A 26937-nucleotide genomic window follows, 5' to 3' on the forward strand; every position below is an offset into this window, starting at 1 on the left:
GGAAGAATCCCATCGGCATTGAGCATGCTCAAGCCATTCAAAGCCTTATACACCTCTATCAGATCACCTCGGCGATGCCTAGTCTCCAGGCTCTGTAATTTGCAAAACTTAAGCCTTTCTTCGTAAGAGCAACCCTTTGTTCCATTCACTAATCTTGTTGCCCTTCTCTGTACTCGTTCCAGCAGCTCTACATCCTTCTTGAAATGAGGCCTCCAGACCTGTATACAGTACTCAAGGTGTGGCCTGACCAATGCCTTATACAAGGGAATAATCACATCCCTGTCCCTGCTAGAAAAATTCCTGTATATCATTGACAAGACACCATGAGCTACTCTTGCAGCTCGTCTGCACTGCTCAGAGAACTTCATATCTGCCTGCACAATTACCCCCAGGTCCTTTTCATTCTCTACCATTGTCAGCGTAGTACCACAGAGTTGATACGTTGATCTGGGGTTACTGTTTCCCATATGTAGTACTTTACATTTGTCAATGTTAAACTTCATTTGCCACCTCTCAGCCCATCTGCTCAACCTTTCCAGATCCTGTTGCAGCAGCATAGTATCAGTAGTGTCCTTAACAACCCTGCCAACCTTTGTATCGTCTGCAAACTTGGACATTAAGCCTGATACACCATCATCAATATCATTTATAAATACAGAAAACAACAATGGACCCAACACTGAACCCTGAGGAACTCCACTAATAACATTAGTCCACGTTGAGCAGTGTCCATTGATTACCACTCTCTGTCTTCTGCCACTCAACCATCCCTTTATCCATAGCAGCAATTTGCCTCGAATGCCACAATTCTCCAATTTGTGCAGCAGTCTTCCATGCGCAACAGTATCAAAAGCCTTTCTAAGATCCAAATATATAATATCAAAGTTATTCCCTGCATCCAGTTCTTTTGTGACTACATCATAGTATCCAATCAAATTGGTCAGACAAGACCTGCCCTTAACAAACCCATGCTGTGTCTGAGCTATAACTGAATTCTTGTCCAGATGATCCTGCAGTGCTTCTTTAACCAGTGCCACCATTAATTTTCCTGGAACAGAAGTTAAGCTCACAGGTCTATAATTACGTGTGTCAGCCTTTGATCCTCCTTTGTGAATTGGGGTTACATTTGCACATCTCCAGTCCATGGGTACCTCCCCTGAGTCCAAAGAAGCTCTCATAATTATGGCTAGCGGTTTGCTTACTTCCTTTGCTGCCTCCTTTAATATAACTGGATAGATCCCATCCACCCTGGGTGCCTTTTTTATGTTTATCCTCAACAATTTCTCCTCCACTTTCCTCTCAGTTATTAGAAAATCATCTAGCTCACTGCCAATGTTTACTTCATCTACGACATTCCCCTTCCTGAATAACTCCTCATGTGTGAATGTAGATGCAAAATACTCGTTTAGATTGTTAGCCACCTGAGCTGGATCCTCAACTGTTGAACCATCAACATCCAGTGGACCAATCTGATTCATCCCTTTCCTTCTTGAGTTTAAATAGGTAAAGAACTCTTTTCTGTTTTTCTTTGCATCCTTTGCCAAGGATTTCTCATAATCTGCCTTTGCCTGCCTAATCTCCTTTGTGACTTGGTTACAGACCAACTTATATCTATCATAGGCTTCCACGTCACCCATTAATTTGTATGTATCCCATGCATTTTTCTTCTCTGCCATATGTCTCATTAGTTCATCTGACAACCATTTTGGCCTGAACCTTGAACAATATTTCTTGGTTGGTATATAAAGCCTGGTAGCTTCCAAGATTAGTTCCTTGAATGCTTCCCATTTTGAATTTGCTGTTGGTAACATCTTCAGTTGGTCCCACTGTATAGAATTTAAATACTGTCTCAGACCATCATAGTCGCCTTTGCGAAAGCAAAAACCCTTCCCTTTACCTCTGATGGTAGTTACCTCCTTGAGTAAATCCCACTTCAGCACACTGTGATCACTGCCACCCAGTGGTTCATTTATCTGCAGATTCCTAATGCATGAAGAATCACTACTGATAATCAGATCAAGAGTATTACTCCCTCTAGTTGCCTCCCGAACATGCTGGTGTAGAAAACAATCATCCAATAAATCCACAAAAGCCTTGCTAGTGTGTGAGTGACCAACCCACAAATTCCAGTCAATATCTGGGAAATTAAAATCCCCCATTATAAGACTCTCTGATTTACTGGCCCATTCTATTTCCCTGTACAGTATCTTATTATACTCATCAGAGTCATTAGGCCTATAGCACACTCCCACTCTCAATTTTGATTTACCTATGCTTATGTCACACCAAACTGACTCAACACTGCACTGTCCAGCGATGTCAACTGGCTTCACTTCCTTGGATTTTATGTGTTTTTTAACTAATAGCATAACCCCTCCTCCCTTCCTATCCTGTCTATCCTTTCTGTAGACGTTGTACTCCCCAAATTCCAGTTCTGCATTCCTTATATCTGTGTGACACCACGTCTCTGATATCCCAACAATATCTGCCTTTGATGTTTTGAGTAATACCTCAAATTCATCAAATTTATTTACTAAACTCCTAGCATTAGTGTACACGCAAGTATACATGCACCTGTTTCTATTCTTAGCTACCCTAACACAACCCATGTGTTTACTTGTACCGCAATGACTTCCAGCAGTCTCTGAAATATCCTGCATCTTGTTTTTCAGGCTTCTGCTCATTCCAATAGAAGCAGTGCAAGAATCTCTTTCACCTCTGCCAGTGGCTACTGTTAATCCATTAGTCTTTGTCTCCCCCCAAGCTAGCAGTTTTCCGACCCACCTAACACTGCCTCGATAGCATCAGCAAATATTCTTGCACCCTTTCTATTTAAGTGTATCCCATCCCTGTAGAAGCAATCTCTCCTGTTAACAAGTACAGTCCAGGCTGAAAAAAATTCTACCCCTTCAGCCTTGCACAATCTTTCCAGGGCCGAATTGATCGACAAGGCTCTCATCATATACTCCCTCCTATCGTGTCTGGGCAGAATTGCAGACACTTTCAAATTCAACCCTACTTCACGGCTTTTTTTCAACAGTGACCTGTACTTGTTAAGTAATTCCGCTGGTCTCCTACTCTTAATATCATTAGTGCCAACGTGTACAACTATATCACCTTTTGTGCCCTTAAAAGATGATATCTGCTCTACAACGTCATCAACCTTTGCCCCTGGCAGACATACCCTGGTCCTGTTCCACCTATCCTTTTTACAAAGCATGTTCCCCGTTTCCCTGACAATTGAGTCACCAACAACTACTAGTTCCTGTTGGACCAGCGCATTCTGCCTTGGGGGCTGCCTCTGTGTTGCAAGATGACCAAGTCCAAGCTCTGGTGTTGATGTGGGCAGCTGAGAGCTTGATGGGCCCCTCAATTTATTTCCTTCGAGGGCATCCACCCTGTCCTTCAAGGTCTCATATAGGCCCATAACAACGCCGAGTTGTCGCCTAATTTCCTTGCATCGTGCACACACAAAGACATTCCCCATGGCAGTATCATGTCCCGTACCCGATTGCTCCGCAAACATCAAGCAAACAGTGCATCTTAAAAGGCCGTGATTCAGGGGGCAACCGCCCCCCTCAGTTCTCCCCTGAGTCACAGCACTCCCATTAGCTTGAGCCTTTTGCTTTGCTGCTCTGGTCAGAGTCATGATTTCGATTTAAATGTCAATAAAATTACAATTTCAGAACAAAATTAAAACCTTAAACTTGTATCTTAACACAGTTATAACGCTATATTTATTTTTCGGTATCGAGTGTTATCTACGAGTTCCCTTTATATAACTTCCGTATCAAGTATGTATTAATTATTTGTTACGTTTGTACTCTAAGTCGTTATATGTATATAGTTAAAAGTACAATTTAATTGACAATGAAGTTTAACAAGATTAATAGATGTACTGATTAATTGACAATATTATATTATGCACTATACTATACAAAGCTAATGCTATCGAATTCCGGATATGCTGTATCGCGCTTCAGTAACGAGTGTTATCTACGAAATCCCTTTATATAACTTCTGTATCAAGTTATGTATTAATTATTTATTTTTACTAATTATTTATGTTCCGTAACCTAAGTGGTTATATGTATAGTTAAAATTACAATTTAGTTGCCAATGAAGTTAGACAAGATTAATAGATTTTACTGATTAATTTTCACGTAACAATGGCGGCCGTTTATGAACGGTAAACACGTGGATTTGATACCCTTTCCGATACTAAGTAATACCTACAAAATCTCTATCTAAGTTATTTTAACTTTAAGTACCGTAAATAGGAATATAAAGCTACTCTAGAAATAAGTTAATATGTCAATTTAAACTAATAAAGCAGAAAATAAATCAGAAAAAACTTCTCTATTCGAAGAGCGGCAGAAAGGCACGTCCGCACAGGAAACCCTCGACCTCAGGATGTGACTAATAAGATACAGAGAAACTGTTTCAGTAAACTTGAGGATCATGGAAATATTTCTTTTTGATAAATTGGTGAAAAGTGCTGCATTAATTAATAAATACCACTTAACCTTGCACATTTTCTTATACCAAGAGCCCACAAATGGTGGATTATAAAACATATTTTGGCTGATCATGGCACATGGAAATAAAAATATATCTACTTATAGATATCAGAAATCCCATTAATTGTTTGATTTAGTTTGCTTCAGAACTTCAGATTTTAATGTACTTACCTAATGTGTATTTCATAATAAAAATATTACAATAGTTCTTCAACTAGCATATTTTATTTAAGATAGATAACAATTGTAAAAAAAAAAAAACTTGTAACAGATTGATTTTGAGATATTTTTTTAAAAGTAACTCAAATGGTGGAAAGGTTGCAGTTGCCTGCCTTACATCATATAAAAATCTGACCTTCCAAAATGAATTAATAAAATGCTCTTAGCCTGTTTGTAAATAATATGGTTTAAATGTCAGTTATACTATAGTTATTTATTATAATAATAATAATAAATAATAACTGTAGTATAACTGACATTGAGTGTAAGCAGTGCCCCACCAAGGTATTTTTGCACCCCAGGCAGAAAGATTTTTCGGTGCCCCTCTTTACTAAAGATATATGTATATATATATATATTTTTTTTTTCATGATTTGTAAAATTTGGCATCCTGGACAAAGGCCTTGCTAGCCCGTGCCTTAAAACCAGCACGGTTTTAAGGCACTGGATGTAAATCCTACTAATATCACAGGTGGAATAAAAGGTACAAAGTTTAAGAAAAGACATGGATCTCTAAAAAAATTTGGAAACTTAACATTCACACCTTTCAGCATTTCTCATTTTGCAAATTAAGCTATTACTAGGTTGTCAGATTCTGTACTAGTGAAGTGCCAACAAGCACTGAAATGGCTGTCTGAGGATGGCACCACATTACTAATAATTAACATTATGTTTCATTCTTTAGAGTGATGCTGCTTAGTAGTGCAACCTAAGGCAGCTTGTGGTAGCAAGTCTTATAATTTAAGTGTGCTATAAAATACAGCTGTATGGATATGAGTCTTACTGTAGTTAAACTGTAAAATCTTATCTGTAAAACATTTTTCCCCCCTTTTAGTATCCCTATATTTTTGGTAACACTATACCAATCTGTTTGACACACACACGTAAAATAAATAGAAGTTACTACATATAGTGAAGTTCTAGTTCAAAATATTCATATTATTGTTAAATATTGCTGTATAAGTTTAAAAATGAAATATATAATTATTGAATGAAAAGCCCAAAATAATGGGCAGTTATATAATTCTTTAAGATATATGTTAAAATAAACAGGTGGTTAATAATTGGACATCCTACCATATTACTGCAGAAAGTGATGTTTGGGCTTTTCATTCAATAATTATATATTTCATTTTTAAACTTATACAGCAATATTTAACAATAATATGAATATTTTGAACTAGAACTTCACTATATGTTTTCTGATATTTAAATATCTGATATTTAAAATATATATCTGAAATATATCTGATATTTCTGATATATATTTCAGAAATATCTTTATGTTTTCTGATATTTAAATGCAAGTGTAATTTAAAAATATTTCAGTCAAAAGTTCCAATATATCTTGAACCTGTCTGTAGAGGGAAAAAACTGCTAAAGACTTTCCAGCTAAAACTTTCAGCAAAGATATCCAGAACTGCAAATGGTATGTTTATTTGAAATAATGCTAGTATACAAAATGTAAATATATATTTAACCATTAGCTTATATGTTCTTATAACAAATATGTATAGATTATTCCATTGGTTATCAAATAAAGGTGCTTATATTTTATGTTAGCAGATTGTATTAATCTCATAAAAGACTTTAAAGAACCATATCTTTTGAGTTTGTAATGATTAGATAATCATAAGTTCTGGGAGGTGCATAAAGTGATTGTTTTCAGCTGTAATTGAACTCCTGACAAATCATAAAAGTACAGCTATGCAATATTAATATCATATTTATCTTTAAAACCATTGCTTTATTTGTAGCAGCTTGCAACACTTTCAAGTACAGTAGCATGTCGAAAATCTGAGCATCAATAAATTGAAACATCAATAATCCCAACAAGCCAGCATTTATTATTTTTTTTATGCTGGTGCCATAAAATAATTACAGTAAGCACCAGTTATTGTGATCACGTTTGTGAATTGAAGATTAAACGATTCTATTAAACGGCAATTCTAATAAGCGAAAATCGAGAATATTATCCACAGGTTTGTTTGTTTGTTTGTTTGTTTGTTTCGGAATTTATTGGGCGCATCGGCAACTATGGCCATAGTGCGCCAATTATCCACAGGCTATAAAAATGAAGATGTAAAGCATGAATTTACACCCTTTTTTTTTCCCTTACCAATTAACAAAATTAAATGATACGTGAAAATCAGAAGAATATTATCCGCAGGTTTGCAAAATAAAAATAAATTTACGCTTACATATACAGTGGATTCCGGTTATTTGGGCCACCGGTTAATCGGGGCAGCCGTTTATTTGGGGCAAATCTTAAAAAACAAAAACCAATCGAGAAAATAGCCGGGGTTTACTTCGCTTAATTGGGACAAAATGCCGTTTAATCGGGGCAGGAGACCTCAGCACTGGAGATTACCCTACGATTGTCTCCGACAGTACCACGTGGTTCGGTCGAAATTCTGGAGGTCACAACCATAAAACAAAAACAATTAGCAGTCACCTGTTTATTGGGCTTTTCTGTTAGTGAAATCTATCATAAATGGACAGTAAACTCGATCTTACTGAATTTGCGGTAATACCGACAGCTGGAATTCTGTGGGTTATTATGGTAAAATGTGTTTACACTTCCATGGAATCTTCAATCATATAAAAAAAATAATTTTCAGAATCTTCTCTTCATTCCTATTTTTAAAGCTTCGTAATTTGTTACTCCGTTCTCACTTGCGCGTGTTGTGTTACTTGCAGTTTGTGTGTGTGCCGTGTTCTTTGTTATTGATTGCTTATCTTTTTACTGTTTTAAATTTTAACCCTCTTTGTTATTGATTGCTTATCTTTTTACTGTTTTAAATTTTAACCCCCACCCACAAATGTCAGTGAACAGAAATGTCAACTAGTTAGTATGTATTAATTATTCCGATTATCACGTACTGTATATTCTTCCGATTTTCATGTTTCATTTAATTTTTTTAATTAGTAAGGTAATAAAGAGTAAATTTGTGCTTAATATATCTTTACTTTTATAGCCTGTGGATAATATTCCTCCTATTTTCGCTAATTAGAATCGCTGTTTAATAGAATTAAAATTCAATTCACAAACGTGATCACAATGACCGGCGCTTACTACACATCGTATAATGAACGGTACTTTACTGTGGTGAGTTCGTCGTAACGTGATTTGATTGTACAGTGAACTAATTGTAAAGGGGGGGGGGGATAAATTGTATTTTTAACTATTTACGTGAAACTTCGGATAATTGGGGCAGCAGCTTAATCGGGCCAAAATGAACTAGTCCCGATGTGTCCCAAATAACCGGAATCAACTGTATATAACTTAATTAATATACATACAGCACTAACTAAACATAACACTTTGTAATCTGATATTTCTGTTCACTAACTTTTTTTTTTTTTTTTTTGAGTTGTAAAATCTAAAACAATAAAATAAGGTAAGCGTCAATCAATAACAGATGGCAAGCACAAATTGCAACTAACGTGATACGTGCAAGTGAGATATGGAGTAAAAAGATTCTGAACAGAGTTTTACTGTAATGTAGTTTTCTTCATCATTTAAAAGGAAGCAGCAATTTTTAACAATTGAATCAAAGATTGAGATTTTAAACATACTTTCAAAAGGCAAAAGTTAGTCTTCATTAGCAAAATTTTATGAGGTTGGAAAGTCATAACAGACATTTAAAACAACAAGGAAAAAATTTTAAAGTTCGTACTGAAACTTGATTCATATGGTGCAAAAAAATAGAAAAACTACGAGAACAGTTAATGACCCATCCCTCGAAGATGCTGTTTATTTGTATTTCACACAGAGATGAAGTTTAGGAGAACCCATATCTGGACCTTTGTTGTGTGAAAAGGCACTGAATTTTAGAAAAAAAATTAGGCGGTCCCTCAGATTTTAAAGCCACTGTTTTTATTTCTAAACTTTTTTTTTAAGTTTCCAGAAAAAACAAGTTTTGATAAGTTTGAAAATCTGAACAAATTGGAAGTCCGAACTACCTCTGGTTCCCAATTAATTCGGATTATCGATGTTTTACTAAATTGCTATTTGTCCAGATAAAAGAGACAGGGAGAGAAATATTTTGTGGCGTTATCAGTTTCTAGAGTGAAAATCCCCACATAATAACTTAAGTGACAAAAAAATAAAAATAAATAAATATTATTATAGACTACTTTATATTTTGTGTTTGTGTGTTTATATTTAAATTGACTGATAAGCTGATTCAGACTTTGGCTAACATTCACTTAGAGTTAAGAAACTAAATTAAAGTGCATTTCAGTTGTACTCCAGTTAACCATTATTTCAACCTTTCACTGAAACAACAATGTTAAATATATTGTACAATTGTGAATGAAGTGATGTGAATACATCTTATTGAGGACTTATCCTTCTACATGTATAGTGGCCGACAACATAAATAATGCCAAAAAAAAACATTTAAAGTATTGCAGAATTTTATTTTCAAAAAAATAAAACTTTGTCAAAAAATATTTAAAAAATATGTTTTTAATATAAAAAACAGATTTTTCAAGTTGTTCATGATAAAAAATAAAGGCGTTTTAAAAAATTGAAAAAATTTAGTTGTTGCAGATTTTTTAAGATTTTAAATGGGGTAATGTTTTACTCCATTTGAAAAAACAACAAAAAAAAAAAGCATGACCAGTTATAGGTTAAAATATAAGGCATTGCTATGACCACCAGTTTTTTGATTTGTTGATAATTGCATCTCTGATGATAAGATTAGTAGTATTCACAATTTAGAGCAAATTCTTCAGATCAGACTTTTTTGCTCCTGTCATCTGCACCAAAATATGTGTAGCTTTAACATAACCTAAGCTAGTGCACAAGTAATTGTAACTGTTTCCTTTAAAGGAAAAGAAAATAATACATATTTTTATCCAAAAAAATATGAATACAAGATAGATTCTTATAGAAAAAAAAACAAATAATAATAAAATAATTGGCTTCTGAAAGAAGTTAAGTACTTTAAAATTAATGGCCGCCATTTTAATAACTAAAAGAAAATGGCTTACAATGCATTTTTAAATTTCTAATTATACATTAGATTCTAGAATACAATGTTACTAAAATGAAGAAACACTAATTTTTGAAAGTTCCTCTTTAGAATTCTTTTATTGGCCACTAGTTCTTTTTAGTTCTTTTCTGATTGACTTTAGATTCAAATTTTTTTCTTATAAAACAATTATTTGCCATACCTGGTTTATCCTTACAATGGCTTGAAAGTAACTTGTGCTTTGTTTAAAAAGGAAGATTCTTTACTTTCCGAAAGCATATTTTTATTATACTGCATTTCACATGCTATGTAAAATTTTTAAAGTTGAAGACCTTTCTGCCATAGTTTTACTTCTTGATGAGGAGGAAGAATGTTTAAGAAATGAATCCAGCAAAAGAAAGCATTCATTTTGGGTTCATCCCAAATTTATTATTCCTGTATCATGCACACTGCATATTATAATTTTTCATTTTTTCTTACTAATTCAATTAGTTCTTTGTTCATTTTCAGCAATATTTCAAAAGTGACTCTAGAAATAGTATTCACACTATTTCAAGCACTGTCAGCCTACAGGCAAAGACATTTCAAATATTCTTTCGAAGAAAGCCTGCAAGTCAAGTGACAGCCCCTTGTCATGAAGGTCACTTGTAATGCAAACACACGCCTTTATTTACTAAAAAGAATATCTGACATTACTTTGATTTGATAGCAACGTTAACTACATTTCGAATCAGCCTTTATAGTCCAATTACTGTGATGAGTGTAATGAACAGCTATTCAGATAGAGTTGGTCAGAATGCCTTATAAATCTTATAACTGGAACTTATGGATTTATTGACAGATTTAGCATCCTTATTTTAGAAAAGACCTAGATCCATTGGTAAGTGTGCATTAATCGGAAGGTTTGGGTAGCAGTAATCTGAGAATAACATACCAATTGGGTGGAATCACACTCAGTATCGTGAAGAACAAAAAAAGCCTTGGGATGTGATTGTACAGTCCAACATGAAGTTCTTCAGTTCTGTAAATAGGCTGCTAGGACAGCTCATAAAGTTCTATTAATGATGTACAGGAATTTTGCCAGCAGGATTAGAGAGGTAATTTTTCCTATTGATGAAGGCAATGGTTAGACTACGTTGGGTACTGCATCCTCGTTTTAGAGACAATGTGGATCTGTTGTAGTACCTACAGAGAGAAGCAGCAACATTAGATGTGCAAAAGTGTACTCTTACTAAGAAAGACTTTAGTTCTGTAAATTGCAGTGCTTGTAAACTACACTCCTGCAAGGAGACCTGATTAAAGTGTTTAAAACTTTAAATGGGTTGAACAAACTAAATGCTGATGCATCCTCACTCTTGCATGGACAACACACATAAAGGGACATTAATTTAAATCATTGAAAAAGCACGGTTGCCATATAGAGGTGCAAAAATCTGCCAGAGTAGCTTGGATAAATTTAAGGAAGGATTAGGCAAATTATTAAAGAAGGACAGATGATATAGTTACTTTTTTCAGTTGATGCTCTATAAGCTTGCATAATTTGCCACTATCAATATTAATACTAAATTCAACCTTTAAACGCAGTTTTTCTTTATAAAGTGAAGATGTTATTGTATAAGAAAGAAAGCTTATTATTTGGATTAGAGGTTACACATTCAATAAATTAACTACTGTAAATTAAAATGTGACAACTTTTTAACAATTAAATTATGTAAATAATTTATGACATTCTGTAAATAATTTATGACATTCTGTAAATAATTTATGACATTCTGTAAATAATTATGAAAAAATAATTATTGAAAATTTTATGAAAAATAATTTATGAAAAAATGCTAGAACTGGTTTATTGCAGTGTAATAGCATACCCCCATGGGTGCCTGTAATCTACTTTATTATACTGTTTAGTGTTAGTATGGGGGATCTTACACTCACCATTGTAGCAGTGAATGTAAAATGGACCTGGTTATAACCTTAGAATATCATTAGTGTGCCTACCTAAATTATCATATGTGCAACCCTATAGTGAAAGAAGAGTAGAATTTTTTCATTCCCTTTCTCCCTTTGTGCAGCACTGAATGATAGCCAAAGTGATTTAATGCCAGTTCAAGTATCTCAGTGTACATTTAATTTAGTAAACCCAGCATCAGGAAATATAAATAAGGTATGTTTTTCTGTAATAAATGTTTTGTAGAATTTCTTTTCTCTTTTTTTCACAATACCACATACACTGTGCTGCCACTTTATTAAGTACACCCCTACTGTGCACACAAATGGTTTGTCCCACAACGTTGCAAGTCACACGACCATAGTTGTGGATATAGATGCAGCAGAACAACCTTTCTAGTATCAGTTAAGCATACAAACCGTAACAAGAATGGGGAAAAGGAGTGATCTAACAGACTTCGAATGTGGCATGGTAGCAGGTGCAAGACATGCTGGACAAAGCATCTCTGAAACGGCAGTTCTCCTGAGCTTTTCACACACCATAGTTTCAAGGGTGTATCGAGAATGGTGGAATGAACAGAAAACATCCTCGCAACAGCATTCCTGTGGAAGAAAATCGCTTGTTGATGAGAGAGGTCAGAGGAGGTTGGCTAGAATTGTGCAAGCAAACAGATGGGCCACAATGTCGCACATCACGTCAGAATACAAACTTGGTGTGCAGAACAAAACATCGCAACAAACCACTAATCGCACTTTGTCGTGAATGGGTTACAACAGCCGGCGACCACATTGCATACCTTTGTTATCAATGAAGAACAAGAGAGCACGCCTCCTGTCAGCACTGGACTATCGACGATTGGAAAACAGTTGTTTGGTCTGACGAGTCGAAGTTCCTGGTGCATCACGTTGATGGAAGGCTCAGAATTTGGTGAAAACAACATGGACCCATCATGTCTGACGACTCCTGTGCAAGGTGATGGGGGCAGTGTTATGGTGTGGGGACTGTTTTCTTGGCACACGTTGGGTCCATTGATACCCATAGATTCGTGTCTGAATGCCACATTGTACCTAAACATCGTTGCTGACCAAGTGCATCTGTTCATGTTGACAGTTTATCCTCAGTCAGATGGTTACTTCCAGCAGGATAATGCACCAGTGCACAAAGCCCGAATCACTATGGAATGGTTCCAGGAACATGACAATAACTTTTCTTTGTTGCAATGGCTCACTCAGTATGCAGATCTGAATCCTATTGAACATCTTTGGGATGAGCCGAAAAGGGCTGTTTGCTGCAGGCCTATGCCTCCGTCAAATCTCAAGGAACTGTGTGACACACTCATGTCTGCATGGTACTCCATTCCTGCACATTTTCAGCATCTTGTTCTATCCATGCCTAGATGAATTCAGGCTGTTCTGAAGGCTAAAAGAGAGCTCAACACGCTAATAGATAGGTGTACCTAATAAAGTGGCTGCACAGTGTATATTAGCATGCTTAACACAAGATCATATTTATCATTCTTTGTTAGCTCAGATTTAGATTTAGAAAATATTTTGTGATTCTATAGTGTTAATGTTAACTAAATTTGATAAGGAATCATATAAGCCATATAAAAATTTGAATTTTCATTGGGATGCTGCAGTTTCAGCTTTTTTATGATTCCAGATTTATAATGAAATCAGTACAGCCACTTCCCGATTAACATAAGGGTTGTGTTCCGTGGAACTCTACGTAAGTCGGAATTTCCCCCATACTTGTGAGCACTCGCAACTCTGCTCGCTGAATTGATTGAATCAAAAAAGAAAAATTCAACTAACACGGGAATAGAATTATTTATTGTATTTATTCAATTTTTTATCTCATCTGCAGGAAAATTTACAAAAGCGTGTAATTTTAAAAAATTTCAAAATTATAAAATTACAAAAAAAAGAGAGGAAACAGGCATAACGTCAGTAAGTTACCTCTCGAGCATCGTTGCCAGAATGATAAGTATGCTGCTGTGGAGGTTGAGTGCTGTGGAGATTTATAAGGGGTCAGCCGCTCAGCCTTACGAAAGAACATATTAATGGATGACTGGACGGTGTTTTTTTTATTTTCATTGTAGATTTCTTTGTAGCAAGCAAGCATACCATACACCCCTCTGTTAACTTTTAAGAATCATTCGCTCTCAGGATCCATCTTCTCAAACCTTGCCATTGCTGATGCAATTTCATGAAATGCCATTACCTCTGGTCATGAAGCATCTCGGCTCCTCATTTGGTTCATCTTGAGCTTCATCACCATTTTCTTCTTTCACTATCACTGCCTGCAGGTCAATAAGTTCTTTGTTACATAATTCCTCCTCTTCTTCCTCTATTAACACCTCCACATCTTTGACAACAACCTCCCACTGAAGTAGCTCTGCAACTTTTACAATCTTATCTGTTACCTGTTCATATGATTTGTCTTTTTCAAACCCTTCAAAGCCTTTTATGTGCCATGGGTATATTTTCTTCCATGCGCCATATAAACAACTTTTAGTAATTTCCTCCCAGGCCTTATTAATGTTTAAGGTGGCATGGTAAATATTGTAAGATTTCCAAAAGACTTTTAACGTAAAATTTTACTCACTGTCTACGGCAGACAATGCTGCCTGAGCAAATGTGCATAAACAGTATGCTTTTAAATTCGAAATAATACCCTGATTAGATGAGTGAAGTCGTGTTTGGTGGTAGAAATATTGACTCTCACATTCAAATTAAAATCATCTATATGCATAGGATGTCCAGGAGCATTATCTGATAGAAGCAAAATCTTGAAAGGAACGTAGTTGTCTTTACAATATTTTTCAACCTCACGAATGAAGGAGCATTTAAACCAATCCGCAAAGACAGATATTGTTATCCATGCTTTCTGGTTCGATCGGAAATGCACGAGGATTTCCAGAATGGTACATTTCCAGGTAGAAGCAAGAGCGTGGCCCTATCTTTTTACGCCTTGAAACCTGGCATTGTATTTTCCTCTTTGGTAATGTATGTTCGATCTGCCATTTTTTTTAATACAGAGCAGTCTCGTCAACGTTAAAAATTTGCTGCGTTGAAGCAGCGAGACCTAATTCCATGCAATAGATGACAAACTTTGTCCTATTTCGTACTTCTTAATCATTTTCATCTTCAATCTTCATTTCTAAATCAATGATGACATTGTAATATATAAATAGGAATGAAGAGAAGATTCTGAAAATTTATTTGTTTTTTAGAGTCTTGATGATTTCAGTGAAGGGGAACTCATTTCACCATAATACCATAACTTAAAAACCCACAGAATTCCAGTTATCAGGATTATCGCAAATGCAATAGATTGCTCTAACACAAAAGCCCAATAAGCCGGAAAGTGCAAATTGTTTTTATTGTTTTATGGTTGTAACCTCCAGAAATGTGTTTTAGAAAAATATCACAAAGGCGTTCAAAATTGATTCTTATAATGGAACATATGATAACGTTGAAAGTGCAGTGCAATTTCCATTATAAATATGACCTTTTAGAGAGATAAATAGCTTAGTAATATAGCAAAATTTTCATCTTCCAAGCACTTTGAAACAAATTACAAAAAAAAAAAAAAAAAAAAACCACCATGTTATTGGGTTCACATTACAATATTTTCACAATACCTCCATTTATCCCTGCAGATGCAAAATACGTTTCCATATTTTTTTCAGTTTGCACCAGCTGGCAAAAACTTATGTAAAGTCGAATTTGCGTAAGTCGAGTATTACATCGTGGAGTTCCTGTACTATGTTTCATTTGACAGGTGCTTATTAGATGCTACATTTGTAACTTTTTACTGTATTCCATTTCAACTTTTCATAATCAGATATAGCCAGCATCTGATAAGCATTTAAAGATATGTTGTTACAGGAGTGTATTTTGAAAGAATAATAATAATATAGCTTTGTTCAACATTGCAGTTGAACAAACCTATATTTGTAACTAGGTAACTGCTTGAACTAAGGAAGGAAAGTGCACATGCTGGCTTAGACATCAATCTCGAAAAGAAAAAAATCATGACGAATTGCCAATAGCATCCCGTTATAAATCTCTCTGACATAACTCAAATTTGTTAATTGGTTTACGTATCTAGGGTAAATTCTTTCATTTCACGATTTCCAGGTACAAGAGACCAATATGAGATTGAAAAATGGTATGACAAGATTAGATTAAAAACTGTAAACTTAGAATCTATATATTAATACAGAAGCCTTTTTCTTGAGGAGACCATTGTGAACGATAGGCCCAACTAGTCGGGCTGAAAGTGGTTTCAAATTGAAGATATTTCTTCCTAGGTGTGCAGGAAAATGGGAAAATATAAAACAAATTCTGAATAGTTTTATTTTAAGGAACAGGCCAGAAACTCTCCATAAAATACGATAATTTTGCAATAATTAATCATTCTCTGTTAAAGATTGGATTGCAAATATAATTTAAATATTTAAAAAATTGCATTAGTTGCAAATAGAAACAAAAAAAAATAGCATGTGTACCCTGTATGCACGAAAGATGTTTTATGTGTAAACGTCTTTGATGACACCCACTAAATTTCGAACAGATGGAATCGAAATCACGAACGATGTAATTTATGTTCACAGCCACTACTTACTCTATCAAATCAACGTTAATGATAAATAGGATACACATGCTCACTGCTTACTCTACCAAATCAACGTTAGGCTAATAGCCTAATTACCCATTTGATTGTAGCCATTTGTTGAATAGTATGATTGCAACAACACAAGTATTTGTATTGTTACAATCATATTAACTTGTTTGCTTTGTTGCAAATTACACATGCAGCATTAATGAGATCTGCGAGAAACGACAGCATCCATGCATAATACGCTATTGAAACTATGACTTGGCTCAGGATCTCAACGAGTACAAGTGCGAGATGGTAACGCTGCACATTCCATTTCGCAATGAGGAAACAGAGATACTGTCACAGATGGAATATGTCAAGATCTATGATGATAATGAAGAGCTCATACTAGATTATATGAATTGGCTTGGACATTCGCAAAACAATTGAAATATGTAAGACAATGTGTCAAGACTAATGATGGTGACCCTGATGAACATGCGGTAATATATATAAAAAAATATATTATTTTTAGGTTACCCGAATAATTAAATTCATCTGCCGTGCATTGTGTATTATGTCTGTAAATTGCTTGTGTTCTATGGTCGATTTACCTGTTTTGCTGGACGAAAAACCCGATTTGCCAGGGGGGAAAACCTTGCTGTCTATGCCTGAGACCGACTAACTCAGTCACGGAGTGAAAAAAAAGCCCATTAAAGTTCCTCACATCATCGACTGGATTCGAACCCGGGCCTTTTCTATCCAGTGTGGGGAGGACGGTGACGATACCACTGTGCCTGCGGTAATGACCTGCATAACCTTGTAATGCAACTGCAATAAGAAGACCCCTTTCAAAACTTCTATAATCATCCAAACAGCAAGATGAATGAGGATCTAAAGCTTGCCACGCTCAGTCGACTCAGACCAATTGCAAAGAAACGTAAAAACATAATGGCCAACAAGGACTTCTGCAACTTAATGAGAATGGTCAATGACAAGCAAAATATTCTATTCATACCTATAATCTGGAGTCTGTTATCTCCCAATCGCAAACCGATTCAAATATTCTTGACCAGCCCAGCTGGTTGCGGAAAAACATTTATGATTTGCCTCTTGATGGAAATATACAAATTCTTCGGTAATACAGACAGGTACTGTAATGCCTACATTACATGCATTTCAACTGGTAAGGCTGAAGTGCTTGTAATGTAATTATCTTGGATGTGCTCAGAGCTGGTTTATGCCAGCTCCCAGCACATCAAAGTTCACTGCCCTCAAGATATCCAAATCTAGGGGTGGCAATGGTTAGCCAAAAGCCACCTAACAGGTATGCCCCAAATCATAAACGTTTTTCCACAACCAGCTGGTTTATGCCAGCTCTGAGCACATCCAAGATCACCTTCCATGATCCTATGTGCGATCTCCTCTCCCGACTCCTGTTTGCCTTTCCCATGATGCTTTGCACTGATCAAATCATGTTATTTTTTTTTTATTTTAAATTTTGTTTTGCTTTAAATTTTGCAAGATATCCATTTCTCTGGTCAAAGGGTTTCTGCCATGGGTAGCCCAAAGCCACCTAAGTGGTATGGCCCAAATCATAAACATTTTTACACAATCAACTGGTTTATGCCAGCTCTGAGCACATCCAATATCACCTCCCATGATCCTTTGTGCAATCTCCTCTCCCGACTCCATTTGTCTTTATTATGAAATGGAAATGACATCATTTCTGCATCGCAAAATCGTGACAAATCGATTTTACTGCCATCCGAAATTTTGTAGGCACCGCCAAAAATGTTTACACAACAAAAAGAAATGTCCTATATTATATGCAGATGCCATTTCATTAGCTAAATAGCAGTGGTAGTCATGCTCACTAGGGCGAGTGAGTAGCACACTTACCTGGCTCGCAAGGTGGCTCTTCCATGGAGAGGCTTTCCCATTGCACTACAGGTTAGCTGACTCCTGCCACTTTCCCAAACTGGGATAGATGGAGCGTGGAGTTTTTGTTAGTAGGAGTTTGGGTTTGCACCCCCCCTTTATTTTTTTAATTATCAAAAAACAGGCTGTTGTTGGAAGGTGGCGTGCAAGGGGAGAAGATAGAAAACAGATAAAAGTGTAATGATCCTCAGGGTCTACCAGCACCAGGGGTCCCCAACTCGGTGTTCATGTCATTGTGGTGTTTTACAGACTCTGTAAAGGTCAGATGTGAAAAACGGACAGTTATCTATACAGCTAGGTTGACTAATGAATCCCATGAAGTAGTCGCATTATTTGAATTAGCACTATTCAGAGTTATAATTATGTGTAAAATATGGTAATTGGTTCCAGCTTAATGGAAATGGGTATTGAAAAATTTTAAACATAAGTTTTTATATGTTTATTAATAAAATATTACAGTAAAGGATAAAAAGAATATACTTATAATTTAAATTTATTATTAACAAAGTCATAGCTTACTGTAATTATAGAAAGCAAAATAAAAACAAAAAAATTCTAAATATCATTCCTAAAGTTAAGCTTACACTGATGAAAACATCTTTTATTGTCTTTCGAAATATTTTAGCAGCATAGACTGAACTGTTTTCTCCTTCTTTAAATCTTCATACATATGCTGGTAGATGCAGAGTGCTTTATCCACATCTCTGCGAATTTTCATGCTTCAATCAAGGTTAGGGTCAGCATCCATAATTTTTTGCTTCATGACTTCTACAGTTCAAAAGATATCTTCGAATTCCTTGAGAGTGAACTCCTTCACTTGCAAGTTATCTCATTCTTCGGCATTATTGTCAGCTTCTTCAAATGCTCTTTGTCAATCTAAAAGCAGGAGATCATCATCAGTCAGTCAATTCTTCCAAGTGTGAATTGAGCAGTTCCCGAACATCAGCATATTCTAGTTCATCAAATCTGAGTTCTCTTCCAATATTTTTTATTTCTTCTATAACAGTTTTTTCTTCGAAACCAATACTATTTGCACAATGAGGCAAAATGCGCTTCCACACTCCACATATGTTGTTTGCAGTTATTTGATGCCAAGCATGTTGAATATTTTCCATTGCATGTCTGATGTTATAATTTTTCCAGAACTCTGTTAAGGAAATTGCATCGTCTTCTGTAGTTTTAGCAATTGCCTGTTCAAATGTTTTTCCTATGTAGTAGGCCTTAAATGTTGCAATGATCCCTTGATCCATGGGCTGCAACAAAGATGTGTTTGGTGGCAAAAACAATGATTTTTACATTTTCACATAATGAACCGAGTGTAGCTGGATGACCTGGAGGATTATCTAAAATTAGTAGTACTTTAAATGTGATGTTGCTTTCCTTGCAATATTTTTCAACAGCTGTGCAAAAATAGCTTGAAAACCAATCAATGAATACAGCTTGGGCACCTATTCTTTCTTATCTGATCACCAAATAACTGGAAGTGATCTATGGTTGTAGCCTTTTCGAGTGCGAGGATTTGGAGACCGATAAACAAGCATCGGTTTCAATTTAAAATTGCCTTAAGCATTGCCTCCTAATAAAAGTGTTAGGCAATCTTTAGACACTTTAAATCCAGGTTGAGTGTTTTCTTTCTTAGAAATGTAAGTTCTCGAAGGCATTCTTTTTCAGAATAAACCGGTTTCATCCACATTAAATATTTGTTAATCAATGTATCCACCATCTTTGATTATGTTTTTTTTAAATATCAGGATATTTAGATGCTGCATTCTCATCTGCATTGGCCGCCTCACTGGTAATTTTAGCATTATGCAGCTGAACTCGATTTTTAAATCAATAAAACCAACCAACACTCGCACTAAACGTTTCTTCTACTTCATTATTTTTTTCTTTCACTCTCTTAAACAAATTTAAAGCTTTTGTCTGAATGGCTGCTCTGCTAAGGGGAATGCATTTTTGATTGCAGTCCTCAATCTGTACAGTTAAAAGATGCTCCATTTCTATCATAGTAAAACTTCTATTCCTTGTAGCTGTTTGCAAACCACAAAAGCTGATACAACTTTACATTTTTCTTTTATTTCCCCTGCGTGTTTTATAATATTCCGTACCGTAGATTCAGGTATTCTGACAACTCGTCCTATTTTAGAGTTGCTATGATCACGTTCAGTCACATCAATTTTTTGCTCTAGTCTAATAACGAGCCTCTTCTTTTTTGCGCTCATAGTGTTTTTATCTGAAGGAATCTTCCTTTTGTCCATTTTGTTAAGGGCACTTCTTAAAATGATTAAAACAAATCACAAAAACTAACGTATATTACAACAGGCAGTAGCACCTGCACACGCAAAGATAAACAAGTGTAGCAGCGTCTAATGCAAGGCTAGCTGTGCTAGCCTTGCATTAACTGAATTTTGGTTCGCATTAAACGCAACCTGGTATCTTTATACAATTTGCATTAAATTGAATATTGCATTATTTGAACTCGCATTAATCACGGTCTAGCTGTATGTTAATATGGAAGCCGTTTTCTTGAGACAGCTATTGTGAATGATAGGCTAACCAATCGGGCTGAAAATGGTCTCAAATTGAAGATATTTCTTCCTAGTTGTGCATTTGACACTTACTGGCTTACCTGCTCACGACAAAACACAGACTACATTTCTTTAGGATAGCTAGAGAAAAACTTTGCTACCAATTGTGAAATTTTTGCAACAGGTACAGCTAGTATCTTATATATGTTTCTATTGTATAAAGTTGAAGGGTACCACATATTTTTACATCATATTCTATTTCTGAATAGTTAGATTTGGTTTACCTGTCATCTGTTTTATCACTAATTAGTAGTGAATTGTCATTTTTTATATAGAGAAATCAAAGAAAGTGCTGTGGGTTAAAAAAATAATAGTGGGATACAAAAGCTGAATTCTCTATAGTTTATTTAGATATACAGGAATACTTTGCATAGCGCAGTTAATTCGTGCCAAAAAAATACCACACTGATCGAGGTATTATTAGTATGTATTTTAATGTAATGCGTTCCGACAATTTGATTATATGGGTAGAATTGCAAAAATATATAGGTGTTTGTTTACTATAAATTGATGCACACGAAGTTCTTGCAAAAAAAGAAACTAAAATGATAAAAATCAAAAATACTAGTAAGTACAGTAGAAATGATTTTTATTGCAGTATGTACATACCAAAAGAATATAAGTGAAATATGTACTGTAGTTTTATTTTGAAAAATAACTGATCAGCTTAGTTTGCACAGTTTTTTTCCTTTTTATCTGCATACATCTCTTTATAACATCGAATGTCATTTTGCAACACCTGCCTTACTTTCATACCTCGTACAATGTTTGGATCTAAAAGAACACTCAGCGCCATTACTTTTCTTCTTTCCACTCATATTTGCGTATAAAGGTGTAACGTTTTTAAAAAATAATCTTTAATAAAAATACACAGCGAAAAATATTTGTACAGCTTGCTTGGAATCAAGAGTGTTTACTAATGTATGAATGCTAGCAGAGTCTGTATATAATGGGAGTTTCAACAAAAGTCAGAATGGGCTTGAATCCATAACGCATTGGCCTATGTGCTGGCATTATAATATATACATATATACCATATCAAATGTATTGGTGCGTAATGCAGTTAATTTTTTTTTTTTTTTTTTTTTTTTTTCAATTTGTAAACCGCATTACAGCGAAATCCATGCTGTTCGAAACCACACTATGCGAGGTATTCCTGTATTTAAATGGACTTACATATTGAGGGTTTTTATTTCTTAATGAAAATATAATTTAAAAATATTTCAGCACCCAGCTCTGCTATCTCATATGCCTACTTATAAAAGGAAATTCCTTTGTTGTGTTCCACCAAAACCAGTGGTGAAAGTATCACAAGTTGAAAATGGTATGTTTTTTAAATCATTCCAGTAAAATAGATGAACTATTAAGCATGTTTAATACTTTTCCTGCCTCTGATGGATATAAGCATCAAACAGCACTGCAAATTTGATGTGTAATTACACATATAAGCATTCCAGAAGTATGTTTTATGGCACAGCACCGGGATGTGCTGTGCCATAAAACATATAGGTGGTTATTCTTAAACAGTCAATATAAGTAAGGTCAATATAAGTAAACAGTCAATATAAGTAAGTCAATATAAGTAAACTTAAGCAGTATAAAAGTAAGGGCATGTGAAATTAACTGCTCAATTCTCTCAGCACACTGATTGAACTTTGGGCTATTAGCAGCAGTGCTTTGTTTATGTTTATAAACACATTTTTATTTGTTTTTTGCTTGTGTCAAAATTAGTTTATGTGTAGGAAATAAACTTTTGATAAAATTTTGAGTTTTGTTTTGATTTACAGCTCAACCCAAAAGTAAATTTTCGTGTTTAGCTATGATTCCAGACTTTTACTTTTCAACCATTATTTAGAAATTTTTGGAGTGGCGCTTCCATAGCCAGGTGGGCAGGAGCAGCAGTACGTAGCACACACTTCCTGATTAGACCGGGGTTCGAGCCCATGACCACCAAATATGGAGGATGCGGAAGGTCAGGGAATGACCACCACATATCCACAGCCTGGATAAAGGGTGAGGATTGGCATAAGGAAGGGCATCCGGCCATAAAAATTTCATGTCAAAACAGTAAAAACGCTGACCTCATATATATAATGGGAAAAAGGCGAGGACAAGAAAAAAAAAAAAAAAATTTTGAAAATTTTGGAATGTTATTTCTCAACATTCTGAAAATTACAAATATAGGTGGAAGCAAATGTGTTAACTTGCTTGCAATTCATACACTAAAAGGACAGAATTCATGGGACACCTGGTTCCTGGGAAATGCGATGCTGTCACTCATCTCACTAGTGGACGAATTCACTGCTTGGCAGGTATATAGGTCCACTGCATTCATGTAGACAGTAATTTGATGTCAGTATTCAACCAAGCAAAGGATTAAAAAAAAAAAAAAAGAGTGCAACCCACACTCTACCTTCTGGTTTAAAGTCTTAAATGGATTGAGTTGACTGTATATGGTGATAGCATCCATATACTTGGATGTCACACAGTAGGGAACACAAATTTAAATTTAAAAAGCATTACTGCAGATGTGCAAGAATTTGCTTTCAGCTAGTGCATAATTGATCATTGAAACTAACTTCCATCTGGTGTTGTTGAAGTGGGTAGGTTAAATAAATTGAAAGGAAAGATTAGACAAATTATAATAAAAACTACTCACCTCATCTGTAACATTGCCATCATATAATTATTAGATGAGGTGGGTAGTTTTTTATTATTTTTATAAGCTTGCTTCCTGGCATCATTTGCTACTACTTAATTACATTTAAATCATTTGCTACTTGTAGTAGCAAATGATTTAAATGTAATTAAGTGTAATTTAAATATTATACTATTCTGCACTGAGACAGCTTTTAAGTTTTATATTAGAGAATTCTTCAGGAAGTTTTTAAGTTGTCCTTTCCTCTAAAAGTGTCACTTTATCAATATTGTAATACTAAATATTACAGATGACTTTAATGTAGCAAATTAATTAATTTTTGCGAAAGGACTGTATGTATATTTCACAATTCATCTTAGATTCCATATAAACATAAATACTTATACACAATGATAAAAAAAAAAAAAAAAAAAAAAATTTCATTATGTAGTTATACTTCTATAGAATTCTCCCCAAACACACATAATTATACATATACATACAGAGACACACATATTCTTTATAAAATTTTATTCATATAATTTAAAAAATTATATTAATAAAATTATATCTTGTAAAAGTTATTACCTTTCTTGAACTATTTTTAAACTAATCGTACTTTTATATTTAAAATATACTCCTATACTTAATGAGTGTCAGGGTGGCTTGCCTGTCCTCAGTTCAGGCTGGACAAAAAAAAAAAGTCATTGTTAATTTCATCTCTGCCTATCATACAGTGGAGCACCTCCACTAACGACATTTGATGCATTAACTTAGTTTTGTATATTAATTGATTATTAGCTATGAATGAAAAAGTCACTGAACATTTATGGAACCATAATAGATAAGTTATCTTTTTAATACAGCTTATCAAATTCTACAAGTTCTATCCAAATTCTACGTGTACAGCCACTCCCTGACTTATGTAAGGGTTGCGTTCCGCGGAACTCTACGTAAGTTGGAATTTCCCTAAATGCTTATTCAGCACTCACAAATTTGATTGAAGCAAAAAAGAAATGTTCGATGAACATGTAAATAGAATTATTTATTCAATTTTTTTTATCTCATGCACAAGAAAAAATAAAGAAAGTGTACAAAATTACAAAAATTTCAAAATTATAAAATTACAAAAAGAGAGAGGCGACAGGCATAATGTCAACAAGTTTTACCTTTCGAGCATCATTGCCAGAATTAATTCTCCAGCTGATATGCATGCCACTGTGGAAGTTAAGGGCTGTGGAGATTTAGAAGGGGTCCGTAGCCGAGTGGTCAGGAGCGGGAGTGCAGTAGCACCGCTCTTTGGGTAGACCAGGGTTCAAGCCCCTGACTGCTGAATACGGTCGATCTGCCAACCCGCAATGGACCAGCATGCCACGCTGGTCCATTTCCCTCAGCATGAATTGTTGAGGAGGCTTCCATCCTGCAGTGGGTTGATAATGGCTGCACTTTACCTTTTTTCCCCAACACATCACAAAATTTCTCTGCAGCTGCAGAATCGGCACTAGCAACTTCACCGCATTCTTCACCAGTACGATGCTTGAATCTATTAAACCACCCATTGCTTGCCATGAACTTGGCTTGGAGTTTGGCATACTTATCCTTAATATCTTCATAAATACTTGTTACTTTTGCTTGAATGGCCATTGGACTCGGAGGCACTTTCTTCTGAATCTGATTTTCCATCCATATTATTAATAGCTTTTCCATTTTAGATATAGCACCTGAATGCTGTTTTGTGATTACTGTTGATTTTAAATGCATTGATCCTTTAACATGTTCTTTTATACACGCACTGTCCCTTAAAATAGTATTCACTGTTGAAGCGGTGAGACCTAATTCTGTGCAATAGATGACAAACTTTGTCCTGCTTCGTACTTCTTAATCTTCATCTTCATTTCTAAATCAATTTTGTTTCGTTTCTTAGCACTGTCAGCACTTGCACTTTCCGTTGGTCCCTTTCCCTTCACCATTGCAATAAGTAAATAAGAATGAAGAGAAGATTCTGAAAATTTGTTTGTTTTTATATTATTGAAGATTTCAGTGAAGGGGAACTCATTTCACTAATACCGTAACATAAAAACCCACAGAATTACAGTTATCGGTATTATTGCAAATGCAATAAGATCGTGTTTACTACCTGTTTATAACAGATTGAGCTAACAGAAAAGCCCAATAAACCAGAAAGTGCAAATTGTTTTTATTGTATTATGGTAGTGACCTCCAGAAATGTGTTTTAGAAAAATATCACAAAGACGTTCAAAATTGATTCTTATAACCAAACATATTATAACGATGAAAGGCATGTGCAATTTCCATTATAAAAATGACTTTTTAGAAAGATAAATAGCTTAGTTATATAGCTGAAATTTCAACTTCCGAGGTCTTGGAACGAATTACCAAAAAAAAAACAGTTGTGTTATTAGGTTCACATTACAATATTTTCACAATACCTGCATTTATTCCTATGGGATGCAAAATACGTTTCCACGATTTTTTTAAGTTTGCACTAGCCGGCAAAAACTTATGTAAAGTCGAATTTGCGTAAGTCGAGTATTACGTAAGCTGGGGAGTGGCTGTACTTAGTCAAAGTAATAGTAATTATAGGTTTTTAGCAATAACAATATTTATACTCATAACTTCTTTTGATATGCAAATTTAAATATTCTGTTCTTATTTACAGGCATAGTCCTTTCTTGGAACATGATCATAAATTCTGCTCATGCCGATATTGCTATCTATCATATATATGCTTATCAAGGAAGGTCTGCTCCTGTTAGTAGTGATCTTTGGGAAAAGGTTGGTGAAGTGAAGGCTCAGCAGCTTCCCATGGAATGCACATTGACTCAGTATGTGAAGAAATCTTACCATTTTGCTGTTCAAGCTGAGGATGTGAACAGTAGACTGGGACCATTCAGTGATCCTGCAAGTATTTTTATAGTAAAAAAAGAACCTCAGTGAAAAAAATAGAAAGAATATTTATATTGTGTTCATTCTGTTTTATAGGTGGAAACCAATCCCGTGTGTGTGTGTGTTGTAGAGGGAAGAATTCAGTACTACCAACTTTGCATTAACTTAGTTTTACTTAATCACTGTTGAAGTTTTAGCTGTTTCTGCCTATATCTTACTACTTGTGCAATGTTTAAATTGGCACTTTTATTTCAAGGGAAAGTGTCAAGACATTTTAAATGTTATTTTATGCATCATCGTCATGCACTTACTTGATATTCACATGAATATATTACACGTTTTTACTCTATGTAAAAAATATGGTGGCACAAAAATATTAGTGAGCTCATATTATACCATATTCTGTATAGTATTGTACATACACTTTTGTATTAATCAAAAAGTTTGTAAAAAATTAAAGGAATAAAATCTTCCTTTTACTTTATACCAGAGATGGTCAAACTTATTAAACCACACAGAAATTTTAGCAGTTGAGAGTTGAAAAAAAAAATATATATTAATAATCTTTTATTCAATAAACATAAAG

General features: G+C 34.9%; 1 protein-coding gene across 1 annotated transcript in view; it reads left to right on the forward strand.

Annotated features, from left to right (window-relative positions):
• The window catches only part of LOC150075377 (activating transcription factor 7-interacting protein 2-like), a 52513-nt gene extending 26111 nt beyond the window's left edge, over positions 1–26402 (forward strand). The window contains exons 3-6 of the mRNA XM_090388467.1: positions 6069–6168; positions 11794–11885; positions 22034–22130; positions 26125–26402. Of these exons, the coding sequence (XP_090244593.1) occupies positions 6069–6168; positions 11794–11885; positions 22034–22130; positions 26125–26402 (567 nt within the window). The remainder of the gene's footprint in view (positions 1–6068; positions 6169–11793; positions 11886–22033; positions 22131–26124) is intronic.
• Positions 26403–26937: the final 535 nt, after the last annotated feature.

The sequence above is a fragment of the Mastigoproctus giganteus genome, chromosome 14, assembly GCF_048544385.1.
Source record: "Mastigoproctus giganteus isolate SK-2022 chromosome 14, ASM4854438v1, whole genome shotgun sequence".
In the NCBI taxonomy this organism is placed as follows: domain Eukaryota; kingdom Metazoa; phylum Arthropoda; class Arachnida; order Uropygi; family Thelyphonidae; genus Mastigoproctus; species Mastigoproctus giganteus.